The 20,254-nt window shown below is 40.0% G+C and overlaps 1 protein-coding gene across 1 annotated transcript; it reads right to left on the bottom strand.

Moving 5' to 3' along the window:
• Window positions 1-229: 229 nt before the first annotated feature.
• Window positions 230-18,494, bottom strand: LOC131223723 (probable dolichyl pyrophosphate Man9GlcNAc2 alpha-1,3-glucosyltransferase). The gene is made up of 6 exons (XM_058219207.1): window positions 18,074-18,494; window positions 1,983-2,157; window positions 1,754-1,861; window positions 1,432-1,593; window positions 874-1,126; window positions 230-774 (listed from the first exon to the last, which is right to left on the bottom strand). Exons 1-6 carry the CDS (start codon window positions 18,457-18,459, stop codon window positions 329-331), a joined length of 1,530 nt encoding a protein of 509 aa, XP_058075190.1. The 5' UTR covers window positions 18,460-18,494; the 3' UTR covers window positions 230-328.
• Window positions 18,495-20,254: the final 1,760 nt, after the last annotated feature.

The following is a 20,254-nucleotide window of genomic DNA, read 5'->3' on the forward strand; positions in this document are numbered from 1 at the left end:
ACCTGTAACCGGCTGTATGCTAACTTAGCATACAGCCCGGTTTTCCCCACTAATGTGTCACATGAACATCTGATAATCTTGAGCCCCATGATTGAGATCATCATACTAGTGATCAAACTAGGCAACCACGAACTGCGACTTGGGAAAATTGGAAAATGAACTAAATGAGCCTACCCCAATTCAGGTATATGGTGTAACAACATTACCATCAATATGAATAGAAGACAACTTCAGTTTAATGGAAATGGCTCACTGGCATGCATTAACAAAAAGTATTGGATAAACAGTTGGAGAACAACAATAACAAAATGATGCTTTCCTTAGAATATCAAAGAACCTTTTTCTCCCTTTCCATTTGAGTTAAATGGTCGAACAACTTCCATTGCTTCAAGTTGGAATAAACGGTAATGATTACAAACTGAGAGAAGCAAAGAATCATAAGTAAGGCCTCAAAGAGGAAAGGATATTTTTCTGGAGGCTGCAAAGTCAAGTAAGTGAGATGAAGAATAAGAGAACACACAAGAGCCAATGTCATCAATGCTTTCCGCATGGCAGGAGAATCCATTCCTCTCATGTTGTGTCTTACATAAGGCATATAGTAAGTGAGAAAAAAGAGAACAAATAGAGCTGCATACGGTATGATCAGATGGTCACGACAAAGAAGAGGAAACATTGAGAACAATGCATAGTGCGTCAACCACCTGAAAAGAAGAGGCTCTTCCAGTGCTAGAAGGCTTGCAGGTAAAAGGGGCAATAGAATAGACTTCTCATGAACTGTAATATTTCCCACAAGCAAAAAAGAAGTGTTAAAGACTATTTGATGTGCAAAATAACAGTCTAATTTTCATAAAAGGTGAAGGATGAGAGATGCACCTTGAAATGAGAATAGATAGAATGCAAACGAACTATTCAGCAATGCATAGAGGAAACCATGATTGCTTGGATCCCTTATTTGCTGAATCATTGCAGGTAGAACTGCTGAAACGGTGGCACCAAAGCTCAGAACCTTTAACGATTGTGTTGTGAACAGTCTCTTCCATTTTATGAGAATTGACGTGCTGCACCAGAAGTTAGCCACATAGTCCTCGTATATTCCTCTCTCAAAGGGAGCAAGGCGGGAGAGAACCTGCAATATCCTTAGTTACTAGAAGTGGAAGGAAGCTTCAGCTGGAAAGGATGTGGGTGCATCGGTAAAAGGTATAATTAGATGTCCAAGACTGCAAGATTCCAAAATGGGAGGGTCCAGGTGGAAGATTGTCACAACCAACACCACAACTTCAGTTGGTGCCATGTGCTTGTAATCAAGCTTTTGTCACCCAAGATTCATGGGTTTCCATTAATCAAGGATGGGAGGGAAAATTGAAATAATAATAATAACAAACTTTGGGGAAAAAAAAGTAAAGGAAAAAAAAAAACTAGCAGCATCTCTACCTCCATCACAGCTTCCATCGAATATAGATATGGATACCAAATAACTGCAAAAGTTACCAAAACCACAAAGCCCAGTTTCATCACCTCCAGAAGTGGATTCTGACGTCTAAGGCATTTCCCTAGAAGATGGCTGAAAAAAGCAGGTGCAAAATACGCACTCATCTGCAAGAAATAAAACATCCATAAAACCTCGCTATTGGGAAGCACAGTGAATACAACATCCATGTTGCAACCACAAGATTGCACAGAAAAACCAAAATGAAGAAGTAATGCACTGAAAGAGTGGAAATGGAGAAAAGAAGAAGAAGAAGAAGCCACTAACCTGTTTGTGGTTGAGTGCAAGACTAAAAAGGACAGAAGCTACCAACTCATGCTTAGAGAGGATGGCAGCAACAGCTGCGAGTGTTAAGCCCAAGCTGATGCAATTGTACTGAGAAAGAACAAACAAGAGAAGAACTACAAATACTCTCATCCATAAACACTACCAATCTGCCTTTGAAAAAGGCAGAAGAATATATCATAGCAAGTTTTGACCGAGTTTGAATCCTCACCTGAAAATGACCGTGATCAATTAGGATCAGACCCGGGTTGAGAAGGATCATGGCAAGCTGCCACACACTGTCTTTCTCACTGCGACCAGCATAGTAAACAGCAACAAAATAGAGAGCTGCAGGAAAGAATATGAATATGTCTGAAGACAGTACAGTCCACCTCATGAGAAGTTTTCTGCAAAACAAAACCCAAATATATGAACTTTCTTTACTGGGTATGATGCAAATTTCATCAAAATACAAGAGAAACTAGAAAGAGCAATCCTAGAATCTAACCCAACACCACCAATATCGAAGAACATTGCTTACTAACATATGATAATGTCTTCTTTTTTTCAATGTATATAAGAAATCTAGATAGACTGTGGAGTACCAAGGTATTCCGTATTGGTAACGGTGGACGTAACGGTTACCACCGTTACTGATACAGGGATGTAACGACCGTTACGACCCCCATAATGGTTGAGTTATTATTTTCGCCTGAAAAATTCTGAACAATATTTAAAAAATATAGAATAATGTAAATATTCTAAATATATATTCATTTTTTGCTTTCAACATGTTTATGGTATTGTAACAATCCACTCTTTGGTGAGAGTGTTGTATCTGGCTGCCTAGTGAATTTATGAACATGGTTGTCTCTAATATTTACACATTACAATCAAGTTTTAGAACTAGAAATTATTTATAAAAAATAATAATAATAATTTAAATTTTTTTTAAAAAAAAAAAGGCATAAACACCACTTTTTTAAAATGGCACTATGAGCTTCTATTCATCCAAATCGCTTCAATCTACAATTTTAATCCTAAAAACTATAATAAGAGTAGTCAAAATCTGTTGTAGAATAATCTAGGAAGGTTTTTGGAATGAGAAAAGTGGGAAAATGATGAAAAAGTTTTATTTAAATAGAAAAATTGGTCTTTTTTCAACCATTACGAGGTTAACGGTCGTTATGCCTCATAACGGCCAATACGGTTCCAAAAAACCAATTGCCGCATTTCATCCCCGTATCATGTAACGGTCATGGTCGTTACCTATATTTATCGGCCTTTATGACCGTATCGTAACAGATATGGAACACCTTAAGTTAAACACATACATCCTAGTTTTTTGTTAGTGATTGGATTTGTGTATACATGGGAGCCCCATCTCATATGGAGAAGAGCTAAAAAATCACACAAAATTAGACAATCCTAATGATTTGTTCAGAGACAATAACATGTTAGGAGTGAGTAGGTACAAGTTCAATGCTATAAAAGGGCAAGGGTAAGGACCAAAAGGACATGGATGGAGGTAGTCAAAAAAGACTTGAAAACCTATGGTCTAACTGAAGTTGTGGCCCTTGGTAAAGTGGCATGGTGGAAAGGATTGATGTAGCCGACCCAATTAGTTGGAATAAGGCTTATATGATAATGGTGATGATGAGCATAAATGATTATGAAAAAAGTCAACCAAATTTTTTTATGGTTATTTTCTTTTTCTAAAAATCCTCCAACTAAAGGATCAAGATGATATTTGTGTTGTCTCTTTATCTAGTTATTTGTGACCTTATCAACAAGTTGGATGGCAAATAATCATTTCAGTGGAATCCATGAAGTTTCTAATGGTGAGGATTAAATCCGACTAATTCCTATGGTGTGGTTTGCCTAAAAAAAATTTCAGCTTCATTTTTGGGACAATGCCCAAAAATGAACTTTCAAAATGGTTGGACGGTGTGGATTTAAGCTACACACATCACTGTGAGCCCCACAATCAGGGTCCCACCCACGTCATTTGATCAGGGGTCTCAGCTAATCCACTCCCGGATTTAGGCGGTCGTGGATTTTCTGTCAAACCCTTTTGTAGGAACTTCTTGGACTGGATGCTAGGTGGGGTCCACCGTGATGTTTGTGCGAAATCCACCCCGTTCATACATTTTGCAAGCTCATTTTAGACCATGATACAAAAAATGAAGTGGATCCAAAACTCAAGTGGGCCACACGGGAGGAAATAGTAGAGATTTGGTGACCACAGTTCAAACATTAGTATGGCCACAAAAGTTTTGTATCAGCCCAAGTATTTTGTCTTTTCACTTCATCCCAATGTTCATGACCTTATAAACGGTTTGGATGGCATATAAACATCAAGGTGGAGCCAAGGAAGGTTTCGACGATAGGCATTTCCTTCTCCAATTTTCCCTCTCATGTGGCCCACTTGAGTTTTGGATCCGCCTCATTTTTGGTCATGTATCCTAAAATAAGCTCACAAAAACGGATGGATGGGTGGATTTCTCACTAACAGCACGGTGGGCCCCACCTAGCATATCAACAGGTTGGATAGCAAATAAACATTACTGTGGAATCCATGAAGTTTTTAAAGGTAGGGATTCAATCACGATTGTTTCACATGCACAAATGTGTCAAACTAGCATATTTCAAATATTTCAAATGTTAGTTAACAAACAGGTTGTTCTAGATTCACTACTAGTTTTCCGACTTCAGATTCAAACTTTAAATTCAGACTTTGGATCTCATATTTAACAAACAGCCCTAGGTCTAGCATTGGATAGGTGTTTGATGAAATTTCTAACTTATTGTAGTGCATGTAAGCATAGATAAGTTGCTGAAAATTTTTCTAACTTGGTATTTTAAAATTCCCATATTGCTGGAAATTCCAGATTTGGTGAATTTTAAAGTCCCTGGTTGCTGGATTTTCAGTTTTTGCATCATTAGAAGTGTCCTAGGGCTGTCCATTGGGTTAGAGCCTCTAAATTCATCATATATAGAGTGTAGGTTCATCATGTGGTAGTGTCTAGTTATAGAAGTTATCTTTTGTCATCACATAATCCCCGCCCTTGTCTAGAAGTCCTTAGGGTGGCGTCTAGTAGAGTTCTTAGTGTATGCACACTCACACAGGTTGTGGCTTTGGTCTCTCCCACAATGAACATGAAACAGCTCGTCGAGGCTATTGAGAATATCAACCATTGCCTCACAAACATTGAGAATCACAATCAAACCACTGCCACCCAACTGACTGCAATTAACCAATGCTTAGCTCAATTGAAAGTGTCCCATCAAGCTAACCCCAACATTGTGGAAGATTGCCATTCTCAAGCTGAGGAACAAGTTGAAGGTGGGTATGCAAGGGAAGAGCTTGTTAGGGGACGTGTGAGGTGGAGTAGGCTGTGGAGGGGTGCGTGCCCAGCCACCCCGCAGAGAGTTCCAAGATCAATATGATCCTGAGTATGGGGTGATGACGAGAGTTAAGGTTGACACTCCTAGTTTTGATGGTCGCTTGGACTCCAAAAATTTTCTAGACTGGCTAGTAGAAATGGACTACTTCGAGTGGTATGACATGTTTGACCAACACCATAATGCAAGACAATGCACCACTTGCTCTAAAAGCTTGAACTGTTAGAGTATGGCGAATTAATCCCTTTATGTCATAGCCTAGGCCCCACATCTCATGGGTTAGGACCTCAGCCGAACCCCCCTCATGGGCTCATGGGCCCCAAATCACATGGGTCGCCCACCCCGAGTGTGTCCATGCATCCCACGAGCTACCCCACTCGAGCCCGGTGTGAAATGCCCCTGCATTAATCACCCCCGGTGAGGAGTTTCGAACACGAGACCTCCTGCTCTGATACCAATTTGATGCGGGACAATTAACCACTTATTCTAAAAGCTCGAACTGTTGGAGTATGGTGAATTAATCCCTTTATCTCATAACCCAGGCCCCACATCTCATGGGTTAGGACCTCGGCCGAACCCCCCCCCCCCCTGGTGCGCTCGTGGGCCCCAAATCACATGGGCAGCCCACCCCGAGTGTGTCCCCGCATCTCACAGGCTACCCTACTCAAGCTCGGTGTGAAATGGCCCTGCATTACACCGGGTTAGATTCGCCAAGATAAAGTTTGTGGGTCAGGCGAATTTGTTTTGGACTTAACGTGAAACGCACCATGGGAAGGCATGGAGAAGAGCCAGTAGCACACTGGGTCGAGATGAAAGAGGTCTTGAGGGAAAAGTACATTTCGCTTTCCTACCGCTAGAAACTCTTGGATCAGTGGCAATCCCTAAGGCAAGGAACAATGCCCGTGACAGATTAAATCACTAAGTTTGACGAGTATATGATGCGATTTAACCATTCATGACCTTATCTCCATTTAGGACAAGCCTCTGATCTGAGCTTTAGAGTGAGCTCATTCCTCACAATGTTAAGCACCTTGGAGCATGCCTATTAGATGGTGCAAGGACTAAAGCAGTACATTAAACCCCAGATCATGAGGTGGCTTGCAATGAATACTAGGCCTGCTCTTATTGGTAATCAAACCAAGGCCCTCACCGGTACGTAAACCAGTCTTAGAGATGCCAATGGAAAATGGATAGCTCGTACAAGTGCTATGGCTAATGAGCACACCCAATATTTCAAGTGCCAAGGATACGACCATTTTGTGCACCATTGCCCCACAAAAAAGCGTAGTAAAGCACTTGTCATTGAAGAGGCGGGTGATGAAGAATAGGGCAAGTGTGAAGAGAGAGTGCACAAGCCTGTTAAAGATGCTACTATTGAAGAAGTGGAGGAATATGAGACCATGCCACTTGCAGTTGTCAAATATGCCCTAGCACAGGCTAAGGATAATGATGATTGATGCAGGAGTACAATTTTCTATATTTACACCAAGTGTGGAGAGAAAAACTAGAAAATGATCATAGACAGTGGAAGTTGTTCAAATGTGATCTCCACTAGCACCCTAAATCGCTTAGGGTTGAAAGCTAGCCCTCATCCTGAGCACTATAGAGTTTCTTCGATAGATAAGACTTCTCTTCTGGTTTCTCGGCAGTGTTAGGTTGCTATTGAGTCTAGATCTTATAAGGACACGCTTTAGTGCAATGTGTCGCCCATGGATGTAGGCGATGTAGGCCATGTCATCTTAGGTAGACCTTGGTTGTTCGATCATGATGTGACAGTATTTGACCACTCGAATACTTGTTCATTCATACATGAGGGCAAGAAGATCAAGTTGGTCCCTCTTCCACCCAAGAGCAACTCGGAAAAGGAGGGCGTTAAGAAAAGAGATCCTACAATGTCAAGGAAGTCCCACCATAAGCCTCTACATATCATAAATGCTAATGAGTTTGAGAAAGAGACTAAGGCTCAGCGGTGAATGCCCTCGTAGAGGTTAGACCGTTAGAGTTACCACGTGAGGTGAGTCCGGTTTTCGAAGAGTTTAGAGATGTTTTCCTTATGATTTGTCAGACAAACTCCCACCCATGAGAGACATACAACATGCCATAGATTTGGTCCTTAGGTTGACTCTACTAAACCTTCCTAACTATCGGATGAATCATACGGAACATGTGGAGTTAAAGAAGCAAGTAGACGAGTTCCTCAGAAAATGTTTCATTTAGGAAAGTATGAGTCCATGCGTTATGCCTGCCCTTCTCACACTTAAGAAAGATGGCACATGGCGCATGTGTGTGGACAGTCGCGACATCAACAAGATCATGGTCAAGTATTGGTTTCTCATACCGCGTGTTAACAACATGTTAGATATGATAGTCGGTGTCACGATCTTTTCAAAGATCGACCTCAAGAGTTGGTACCACCAAATATGTATTCGCCTAGGAGATGAATGGAAAGTTGCCTTCAAGACGAAGGATGAGCTTTACGAGTGGTTAGTCATGCCTTTTGGTTTGACTAACGCTCCGACTACGTTTACGAGGGTGATGACCCAGGTGTTAAGACCCTTCATTGGGAAGTTCATAGTGGTATATTTTGATGAAATTCTTATTTATAGTACCACTTAGGAGCAGCATCTCCACCACTTGAGGCATGCTTGCAGGATCCTTAGAGCAGAGAAGTTATTTGCGAACCTAAAGAAGTGTACGTTCATGTCAAATAGAGTCATCTTCTTAAGGTTTGTCATGTCATTCAAGGGCATGTCTGCAGACCTCAAGAAAGTCAAGGCCATAGTGAGATGACCTGAACCGCAAAACATTCATAAGGTGCGCAGCTTTTGCGGCCTAGCCACCTTTTATAGGCGATTCATTAGAGGGTTTAGTTTCATTGTGGCTCACATCACAGATTGCATAAAGCAAAAAAAAAAATAGGAGTTAAAATGGACTAAGGCGGCCTCCGAAGCTTTTAAGGAGATTAAGGGCAAGATGATAGAGGCTCCCGTCATGCGCCTTCCTAACTTTTTTGAAGTCTTTGAAGTTGCGTGTGATGTTTCAGGGGTTGGTATAAGTGTAGTTCTTACTCAAGAGGGACACCTGGTTGCTTATTTTAATGAGAAGTTGAATGAAGCCAAGCAACAGTACTCTACCTATGACAAGGAATTTTACGCGGTTGTGCGGTCTTTGCATCATTGGCATCGTTATCTTCTACCACAAGAATTCATTTTATTTTCTAACCATGAGGCCTTGAGATATCAAAACTCTCAGAAAAAGTTGAACCCAAGGCATGCCAAGTGGGTCCAATTTCTTTAAGAGTATTCATTTGTATTGAAGCACAAGGCCAGAGTTGAAAATAAACCAACCAATGCCCTTAGCTGCAGGGCGATGCTACTCCAATCCATGAATATTGAGGTTATTGGGTTCGAGCGTTTGAAAGAAGACTATCCGTCATACCCAGATTTTGGAGAAGTGTACGTCATTATTAGGTGATCAAATGAGGAATGATCGTGGGTTTGTTATTGTTGACGATTTCCTATTCAAAGGTGACAAACTCTACATCCCTCATACCCCTCTCTGGGATTTTCCAGTTTAGGAGCTTCATTCCAGAGGGGTAGTTGATCATTTTGGGAGGGACAGGACTATTGCCTTTGTGGATGACAAATTTTACTAGCCAAACCTCAAGAGAGATGTAGCCAAAATTATTGGGCAATGCAAGACTTGTCAACTGGCAAAGCAGAGAAGGCAAAACATGGGGTTATACACGCCTTTGCCAGTACCTCACGCTCCGTGGCAGGACGTTAGCATGGATTTCATGCTTGGACTTTCCAAGACTATCAAGAAACACGACTCCATCTTTGTCGTGGTGGACTGTTTTTCTAAAATTGCCAACTTTCTGTCATGTTAAAAAACATCATGCACCTCTAACGTAGCTAAGATTTTTTTTATTTTTTTTATTTTTTTTATTTTTTTGAGGTGGTTCATTTGCATGGTTTGTCGAAGATTATATTGTCTAACAGGGATGTGCGCTTCATGATTTACTTTTGGAAAACACTTTGGCATATGATAGGCACGAGACTTCCATTCTCTTAAGCTTACCATACTTAAACCGAGGTAGACAGAAATAGTCAATAGAAGCCTAGGAAACCTGCTATGTTATTTAGTGGGAGATCATACAAGGACTTGGGACGGAATTTTACCTATTACAGAGTTTGCATACAACAGTTCAATAAATAAGTCCATAGGTATGAGTCCATTTGAAGTCTTGCATGTGTACAAACCTAGGAAGCCTATAGACAAGGTGTCCCATATTGGTATCGGTTGGCGTAACGGTGCCATCCGAAACCGATACGAATACGGGGGCGTAACGGCGATACGAGGGCGTAACGACCCATAACGGCGCAATTTTTTTTTTTTTTGCCAAAAAAATATGAAAAAATATGGATTAAATCCGGAATATTTTAAGCATTCCAAATATGCATTCATTTATAAATTGGAACATGTTTATGGTGGTGTAACGGTCCACTCTTTGGTGAGAAGTTGTATCAGACTGTCTGATTAATTTTTTAACCAGGTAACTTGAATTTAACTACAAAATTCATATATTTAATTTTTTAAATATGCAATTTATATACTTAACAACTTGATATCATTTCTCCCAATAGTTCTTTAAAAAAATGAAATTAAATTCAGGTAGATGCCGTTGCCAATTTGGGGCTGACTTGGAGGACCAATCTATTCTCCAAATCAGCCTCAAATTCTTGCCATTTATTGTCATTATCCCACTTATAAATTGGTGGACATTTATTGGATAGTGAATCATAAAAAAATAAAATAAATCAAAAGGCCCTATTTTAAAAAATAAAAGTTCACAAATTAACAATTAAAACTATTCAAATAATTTGATTTTGGCATTGTGAGTTACAATTGCAGTCCATAATTTAATTGTCAAATTTTAAGTTAATATATGTCTCGTGTACAATTTTTTAAGGCTTGAATTAGGAGGGACTCGGATGTAAAGTGCAGCACACGTGTCAAAGTTTTTTGGGCCCCACCCGTGATGAATGTGTTATATCCACACCGTCCATCCATTTTGCCAAATAATTTTAGGGCATGAGCCCAAAAATGAGGCACATCCAAAGCTCAGATGGATTGCACCATAAAAAACAACAATAATTAAACGTTCACCGTTAAAAATTTATTGGGGGCTAGAAAAGTTTTAGATCAAGCTGACATGTGTGTTTTTCCTTCATCCACGTCAATGTGACCCAATTAACAGGTTAGATTGAAAATAAACATACAGTGGACTTTAAGAAATTTTTAATGGTGAGCATTCTATAACCACTATTTCCTATGGTGTGGTCCACCTGAGATTTGGATATTACTAATTTTTTTAATCTTGACCTAAAATGACGTGGCAAAATGGATGGATGATATGGATAAAATATATACATCATAGTGGGGCCCACTCGGGTCTGATCAGATTGGATGGAAAATAAACGTTACCGTGCGCCTACGAATTATTTAACCGTGAAAATCATTATCTCTGTTGCTATTTTTGGTGTGGTCCAAATGATCTCTGGATATAACTCATTTTTTGGGTGGTGCTCTAAAATGATCTCTGAAAATAGATGAACGGTGTAGATGTAATAAATACATCACTGTGGAGCCCATATAACTTTGATCTCCTTTGAACCGTTCGTACAACTCGGAGCTCGAGGAGTGTCAGCGCTCGTCTTTGCGTGACACGTACCTACAGCAGTCAGCAGCTAGCTGCTGCAAATTTAAAAAAAAAAAAAATGGAGAGAGGGAAATGAAAAGAAAAAAAGAGGGAAAGAAGAGAAAAGAAAAAAAGAGGGAAAGGGGGAAAGAAGAGATTGAGAGAGAGAGAGAGAGAGTGAGAGAGAGAGGAAGAAGAAGAAGAAGAACAGGAAGAAGCTGCAGCCGCAGCCGCAGCCGCAGCAGGGCGCAGCCGCAGCTACTCGAGAAGAAGAAGAAGAAAGAGAAGAAGAAGAAGAAAAGAAAGGAAAAAAAGGTAAGTTTTTTTTTTTTTGTTTTTTGTTTTTTGTTTTTTATTTTCAAGGCCCGTAACAGCCGTTACGGGTCCGTAACGGCCGTTATGGCTCGTAACGGCCCGGTAATAGCCGTTACAGTCACAGAATTCCGTAACGGCCGTTTCGACCCCGTATTGCGTAACGGGTCCCACCGTTACCATTACGTATCGGTCGTTACGGCCGATACGTAACCGATTTGGGATACCATGCCTATAGATCACATCCCATGTCCATCTCACATAGGCCATTTGAGTCAACATCTGCATTTGCACAGCATATCCATGATTTGCACATTGAGATCAAAAGAAGGATTAATGAAAGTAACGACAAGTATAAAATTCTCATGGTTCGCATATGACCAGAGTAGTTTCCCTAGAGAACCATCAAAAAGTGACATGCCTATAGCGCAGGTCCCTATAAAATTTTGCAAAGAATGGGCACTAATGCATATGTGGTGGATATCTCATCTGACATAGGCATTAGTTCCACATTCAACATAGAGGACCTGATTTCTTATGATGGACCCGATACTGCACCCACTAGCCCTCCTACAGACCCTAATATACCAGGCTTGTTCCCTAGTCCTTGGAAAGGACATAGCTCAGGCAGATTCTCAGTTGGCCTTCTACAGGCTCCTCACCATGCCTCCTTACCTCTCATCTCATAATTTTTATTTCTCGAAGTATGGTGCACCTCCAAAAGTGGCGGCCTTTGTTTGGTTGTTGGGAAGGAACAAGGTCCTTACAGTGGACAATCTTATTTAAAAAGAAATGATCCTCTCGAACATATGCATCATGTGTAGGCGGGATGCAAAATATGTGGATCATTCATTTATTCATTCATTGCCCTTTTGTAAGAAAGGTGTGGGATTACATCCTAACGACACTCAACATTTCTTGGGTCATGCCTTCATCCATGCCTTCCTTCTTAGCATCATGGCATGAAAGTGGTGTTGCGAAGGAAGGAAAAGCAGCTTGGAGGTTAGCAGCAATGGCATGCCTTTAAGCTATATGGGGAGAAAGGAATAGATGTTTCTTCAAAAACAAGTCGACGTCTAGCGACACTATCATGCGTAAAGTTATGTATTGGGTGTTTGAATGGGCTGCTGGCATAAAGTAATTGGACGTTTGCATACTAATTGCCTTTTTGGGGATGTAATTTTTGGGTTGTTTTCTTTTTTCCTCTTGCTTTGTATTCTTTTTCACGTCATGCGGCCTCTCTAATAAAATTGTTACTTTTCAAAAAAAAAAAAAAAAAACATGTGCTTGATTGCAATACACCCCAACTGGAGGACTAGGATCAAGTGAATCGTGAACTCTCCATCAGACAGCTAAAGGGAGATGCCATGCGGCTTTCCCTTGGCATTTCACATGAGGCTTTATGTGGTTTGCTCATTTCTATCAGACACAAACACATTGTGGAGGCCGACTTCACATTGCCATGCCTGGCCAATTGACGAAAGCAGCCATCTAGCTGCATGAACACATCCAATAACTATGAAGAGATCACATTGGTTGGATAATCCCATACGTCCAATTAATAGCTTTCAAATGGCTGAAAGCAACTTCTTCAGAAGGTGCGGGAGCCCGTAACTAATAAAGACAAAATGAATTGCACAACATGATCAACAGGGAAAATAAGGTGGTTAGGATATTCACCAAGTGAGACTTTCATAAATTCACCCACCAAGAGACAGTTTAATAAATTCACCCATCAACAAAAGGGCACGCTAGATGAATGATCCCGATCATCTCATCAAGCATCCAAATGGCCACATCATGGAATTACAAATTACAATGTGAAGATGGCTGGAAAAAAAAAAAAAAAATTTCCTTACTTCTCCATTTCTCTCTTCTTCTTCTTCTTCTTTTTTCATAGGCAAGTATGGATTCGAACCCAAGACCTCAATGTTGAAACATACCCTGTCTACCAATATAGTAGCAAGCCTTGCCTTCTTATGTTTCTACAAATATCATAGTCTCTACAATGGAATTATGATAGGACCGGGTACCCCCATTGTGTCATTACAACCAAGGTGTCCCATTGAGGTAACGGTGGGCATAACGGTGCCCACCGTTACTTATACGGTGTAACAGTGTAACGGCCAATGCGGGGGAGTAATGGCCATTACGCCCCCAATATCGGTCAGAATTTTGTTTGGTCAAAAAAATCTAATATATATATATATATATATATTCATTAAATCTAGAAAAATCTAAATATTCCAAATATGCATTCATTTATAATTTTTAACATGTTTACGGTAGTGTAACGGTCCACTCTTTGGTGACAAAGTTGTATCGAAGAGAGCATATGGTAACTAACATCTCCATACAATCTCGAGTCGACCACTAGTGGGTGAGGCCCCGAGCGTGGAGCCCACCTTGATGTATGTGTTGTATGTTAATGTCGTCGATCTGTTTTGCTAACTCATTTTAAGGCATGGTCTTAAAAATGAGGCAGATTCAAATCTCAAGTGGACCACACAATAAGAAATAACAGTGATTAAATGTCCGCTATTAAAAACTTCCTATGGTCCACTGTAATATTTTTTGGCCATCCAACCTGTTGATTACATGTATAGACTTGGATGAAGGGAAAACACAAATCTCAACTTGATCCAAAACTTTTGTGGCCCCCAAGAAGTTTTTAATGTTTGGTGTTCAATCACTACTGTTTCCTGTGATGTGGTCCACCAGCCTCCTTTTTTAGCTCATGCCAAAAAATGATCTAGCAAAACGGATGGACGGCGTGGATAAAACCCATACATCATGATGGGGCCCAGATAGCACCATACAGTAACAATTGCGTCTAGGCAATTTGTGTGGGTGAGGCCGTGAGCATAGGGCCCACCTCAATGTATGTGTTGTATATCGATGTTGAACATCTGTTTTGCCATCTCATTTTATGGCATGGTCCCAAAAATGAAGCAGGTGCACACATCAAGTGGACCACACCACATGAAAAGGTGGTCGTAGAACACCCACCATTAAAACTTGCCAAGGTCCAATGTAATGTTTATTTGCCAACCAACATGTTGATAAGGTCCAATGGACCTGGATGAAAGGGAAAACACAAATTGCAGCTTGATGCAAACCTGTAGTCCCCAAGAAGTTTTTAACGGTGGAAATTCAATCCATGTGGTCACTTGAGATTTGGATCTGCTTCATTTTAGGAATCATGCCCTAAAACTAGCTGGAAAAACTGATAGACGACATGGATATACAACACAAACATCAAGGTGGGTCTCACAAAACAGTGTGTGCATTTAGCATGAAATACCACCAAAGTATTAATTTTTTTTAAAAAAACATGGCCGTGAAACAGCCACGTAGCCTCCTCTTGTTGAAAGAGGGGACAGAGAGAGAGAGAGAGAGAGAGAGAGAGAGAATGAAAGAAGGGAAAAAGAGAGAGAGAGAGAGAGAGAGAGGGCATCGCAGCCAAAAGAAGAAGAAGCGGAAGCAGATGAGGATCCGTAGCCACCAGCGTTGTCATGTGCGATCGTATATGCGCATATCCATATGCAAATCGCATATGCGATCATGGCGCACATGTGATCGCATGTGGCATATGCGATCGCATATGCAATGTATGCGATTGCATATTGGCCATGGCAAATTAATTTTTTTATTTTATTTGTTTTTTATAAATAATTTTTTTTTTTTTTAAAAAAAAAAACAACAACAACAACATTTTGCCTGTAAAAAAGGCTTCCAAATCTCCTCCATTTGCAATATTCTCACTCCAAAACTCTCTTACTCTCTTCTTCTCTTACATTTCTTAATTGCAAGTGGTCTCTCTCTCTCTCATATTTCCTAGTTCCAAGTTATCTCTCTCTCTCTCTCTCTCTCTCTCTCTCTCTCTCTCTCTCTCTCTCTCTCTCTCTCTCTCTCTCTCCTACATTGCCTCTCTCTTGGAAGTTGGAAGATCAAGATTCAAGCACTTTTAAGTTTCAAGGAATATAGCTTGTTGATATTCTACAATAATAAATTAATAGCTTGTTGATTTTGTTGTTACTTATGGTTAACAATATTGTTGAATGTCGATGATTTGATGTTTAATTCATTGTTTAATCGATTTTTTCTCTTAAATGTATTTTAAATATGTAAAATTGTTATCTATTAACTTAGAAAAAAATTTACATTTTTTTTGAAATTTTCCCTATATATATATATATATATATATATATATATATATATATATATATATATATATATATATATATATATAAAATTTGAAATGCTCGGAGTAAGAGACACTTTTTGCATTTATGTTATTAGAGTGGGCAGCCTATGTGCTTATGTATGACATATGTGATTCAACAACATTGGCAGCCACAACCATAGCCATAGCTGTAGCAACAGCATGTGCAGTCACAACCACAGCCACAGCCGCAGTAAAAAAAGAAGAAGAAGAAGAAGTAACGAAGAAGGTAAGTTCTTTTTTTTTTTTTTTTTTTGGATTTTTTTTCAAATTTTTTTCTTTTTTCTGAAAGCACTGATACAAGGTAATGGCCGTTATGGTCTGTATCAACTGTTACGGCTCCGTAACGGCCGTTACAGTTTGCTTTTTCAAGGCCACCCCATTTCAACCTCATAACACGTAACAATATATGTCGTTACGTAACCGATTTGGCACATCCTGATTACAACGGCCTCCATATTGCTACATCATTGATCTACTTAATAATTAAACTTAATCAAATAATTTGCAAAAGATATCCATGCTTATCACAAATATATGCTCCTTATGCACACAAGCGGCAGAGTGTATCGATCATCTCTTCATGTTTTGCACCTTCACATACAAGGTGTGGACTTGTTTCCTTTCTATTTTCAATATATCGTGGATCACGCAAAGCAATGTTAGGGACCTTTTATGGGCATGGCATGGGGGAGGCACAAGAAGCAAGGGAAGCAAGGGAAGGGCTATTTGGCATTTGACCCTTCTGGTAATTTGGTGGGCCATCTGGGCAGAGAGAAATAGGCGATATTTCCATAATAGTTCTGGTTCAGTTGAGTTCCCTTCTGTATAGTTCTAATTGGGTGAAGTCTGCTTTCTCTTTTTTGTTACCTTTGAAGCTTCTCCCTCGTATTCTTTTCTTGCTAGCAGTTTGCTAGTGGGCCTTTAATAAATTTCCATTACCCTTCATAAAAAAAATTATAACGACATTTAATAGTAAATTAAATAAACATATAGTATTATTATGCAATTATATATTATTTAAGGGGCCGTTTGGGTGCCAAATGGATCTATATTTTGTAAATAGGCATGAGCTTTGGAAGTTGATTGACAGTTCATATTCATCTCACCGCTATCGCCCACCTAAAGATTCAATGGTCGCAATATTTCAGGGGAGGCCTGGACGCATCTTCTACTGGACAGTATGGGTCATTAACACATGCTACAAATTCACACGTATGGGGAAGCCAATCAATCACTACCTCCCCCAGACTCCTTTTGTGGAATATTGCACAAAGGTTTTTTTAACTGCCATGGCGGCGCTTTGGCAAATCTAAAACACATATATATTATCTCCTGAAGACTCTTGGGACTTATTCACACTTCTATGCACATATGGAGCCTGACAATTTTCCCCCAACTTCAGTCATCTGCTCGATCTAGATTCCTGGCCCAACCACCTAGCAACGCTTCCTTCCCTCTATGTTCTTCTCTAAGACGCAAAGCGCATAACTATAAACCGACGGGGCCTGGAATTCCGAGCAGTTCACCAATCTCCTCAAGGCCTGTAGAACGCTGTCAACTTTCCCCACGATTATCTACCCACTGCATCCAAACAACTCATCATCAGTTTTGAGGCTGCTCTAACACCCATGCTCTATCCCACATGTGAGACCTGGGAACTCACAAAGGCACTGGTGTGTTACTTCCTGCCTAACTCCATCCCTTGACCCTCAAGTCACTTGCATCCCTCTACCATTCGCTCATTCCCTATGAAACATGTACCTTTATAAGTGACGCCTCACTCGATCACAAATCGTCTGCCCACCCCCAGCTAGTGATCCATAGCATATCTCGTGATGATTCATGCATAGAGGCTGAGGCTCTTATATGGCAACAAACATTAGGTAAGGTACAACAAACTTGTTATTCATGTGTTATATATATATATATATATATATATATATATATAGAGAGAGAGAGAGAGAGAGAGAGAGAGAGAGAGAGAGAGAGTCCCACGAACACTTTGGCCAATATCTGGGTAAGTAACTCCCAATTCAAATAAGTAAAAGACTGTTATGCTGGCGATTAGCAGCTCATAATGGACCTGGCCCGCCATCCCATTGTTATGACCATTATGTCAGGACTTCATAAGTTGGCTGGAACCGACTTTAACAGAGCAGATTGGACATATGTATGTCAGTATGTGTATGCATGTATGGATGGACAGATGTAGAGTTCATTTTGCCCCTGCTGCGATTCAGGATCTAGCATGCATCCCCACCAGCTAGGGCCGACATGATAAAATGGTCTGACGATTCTAACCATCCATATACTTTTTACTACCACAAATAGACCATTGTCAATTTGTCACACAATCAAGCTTCAGTGATGATCCTAGCCTTTTGATTGTTACAGAAGAATTTGAGCCATTGAAAATATATTGTTTTCACTATCCTAAATTCATCTACAAAAAGTGACAACCACAACCATCTGTTCAGCTAAATTTCTTGGGTTGTCCCGTAGAGCATAGAGTCCACAGCATTGACGGCTCCGATCATGGGGCCATTCGGCGTGTGGGTCCCAGTGGGCAGCGGTGATAGATGCAAAACGAATTCATGGATGTATGTACGCATGTATATATGTATGTATGTGGAGAGAGAGAGAGAGAGAGAGAGAGAGAGAGAGAGAGAGAGCAGACCCGAGAGGAGATTCGTGGCCGCGGGAGGCGAAGAGAGCGACGGATGGAGGATGGAAGGAATGGAGGAGGAGGGAATGGGCGTAGCTCTGATAGGCAGTGAGCGGCGGGTAGTCGAGGCCCCAGTACGAGAGATCGTTGGCGGAGGAGTTTCGATACCAGTCCTTGGGCGGGGTATTGAGGGTTACCTCCATCCAATGCCGCTGGGCCTCGTAGTCTCCGTACATGGGAGGATGTCCCGCGCCCGAGTATGGATGGAGGGAGACGAGCACCCGGATCAAGAATCCGAAGAGGCAGACGATGATGATGGCGATGATGGAGATGGGCCACACCCCATTTCTACTTCCCCATTTCTTCTTCTCCTTGCCTTTCTCTTCTTCCATCCCCATCTCCAGCTTCGACAGTACCAATCTGTCTCTCTCTGTCTCTCAACACAAAGGGGTTTTAACTCACGGGAAGATTGGGTGGTGCCCCAACATCACCAAGCTAGGTGATTGGAAAAGCTCCGTGGCCCCACCATGATTTATGCGTTTTGTCCTTGCCGTCTTTCCACTTTTTCGGCTCATTTTAGGCCGCGTTTGATATTCGAGTGAACTGGCAAATACGAGGTAAAAGAGTAAATTTCAATAATTGTTTCCTCATATATTTACAACATACCTAATTTGGCTACTTACTTTTTTATACACGGAAATCAAAAACATTACAAAATATATATGGGTCCCACTATGATGCATCTCGCTTATCCACACCGTTCATCCATTATGCCATTTGAATTTATAGTATGAGCAAAAAAATGAGTATATACAAAATTCAAGTAAACCACACTATATGAAAAAGTGAATCGAATACTTACCGTTAAAAAATTTGTGGGGCCACTATTTCTTTTGATGTGGGCCACCTGAGTGTTGTATTTACTTCACTTTTTGTCTTATGCTTCAAAATATTGTAGTAAAATAGATGGACTGAACAAATATATTATATACATTACCGCACAATTCAAAAATTAAAATTACCTTTTTTGAAATAGTTTTAATTGCACAAATATATATAAATTTTCAAACACGATAAACCATAATAATTGCTTATTTTCATTGTATTTATACTGGCTTTGAAAACACAAACAAGCCAACCGTTTACCCATATAAGAGGCCGATGCAGGACTTAAGTGGACCACACCACAAGAAACGGTGGGAATTGAATCAACCCAACTGTTTACCCATGTTAGTATAGAAAACCCTATTTAGGTTTTCATTTCTAGCAATTTCCACTTGAAAAATGCATGTTTTATATTTGTTTGATTGGATTTTCATTTTCATTTTCATTTTTATTTTTATTTTTCTTGTTTCAATCTATGGTAAGATGCTTGACTAGATCTCCAAGAAATTGTATCAAAGCTAGGTTGGTTTGTTAGTTTGGATTTGAAATATAGTGTCAAGTGAATCGAATGTAAGATTTGAAATAGACAAATTCATGGATAAAAATAATTTTGAATTGTGAAGATTGAAAATGAAAGCCCTTTCAGATTAGTAAAGGATGTAGCATGCAGTTCTGGAAAAGGCATATCATTCGAAATATATGAAGGAAGAAGATTGTGATAAATTTGATTAAAGGCAATTAGTACAATTTAATTGTGTTTAGCTAATGAAGTCATTTACAATGTTATAGATGAGACGACTAGCACAAGTTTATGGGCAAAGTTGGAGAGTATTTATATGACGAAATCCATCACCAATTGTTTATTTTTAAAGAGGTAGTTATATATTCTAAAAACGACGGAAGGATCGGATCTATCTGAACATATTAACACGCTCAACAAATTGGTTTGCGAGTTGACAAGTGTTAAGGTGAAGATCGAGGAGGAAGACAACTCTAATTTTGTTAACATATCTTCTCAAGTCGTTCGAATATCTGATTGATACTCTTTGTCATAATAAATATACTTTGAACATCGAGACCGTTATAGTAACCCTTCAGTCGAAGTAGTTGCAATAGTAGAGCGGCGGTGAAGGTACCTCTGCGGATGCGTTGTTTACTCCAAGAAGATTGTCCGAGTGAGAGAAGAAAAAATTGCAATATAAATCTAAGTTAAGAGGTAAAGGAAAGTTGAAGTGTTGGAATTATTAGAGGATGAGACATTTTAAAAAGGACTATCAGTTTTCCAAAGCCTGAAAAGATGAGAAGTTG

This window comes from Magnolia sinica, chromosome 13 (assembly GCF_029962835.1).
Source record: "Magnolia sinica isolate HGM2019 chromosome 13, MsV1, whole genome shotgun sequence".
NCBI lineage: Eukaryota > Viridiplantae > Streptophyta > Magnoliopsida > Magnoliales > Magnoliaceae > Magnolia > Magnolia sinica.

Coding starts and splice junctions, on each gene's coding strand:
- LOC131223723 (XM_058219207.1), bottom strand. CDS start 18,459: ATGGGGATGGAAGAAGAGAAAGGCAAGGAGAAGAAGAAATGGGGAAGT. Junction 1,862..1,982: donor TTGATCACGGTCATTTTCAG/GTGAGGATTCAA, acceptor GTTCTTTCTCAG/TACAATTGCATCAGCTTGGG. Junction 1,127..1,431: donor CGATGGAAGCTGTGATGGAG/GTAGAGATGCTG, acceptor AGGATATTGCAG/GTTCTCTCCCGCCTTGCTCC.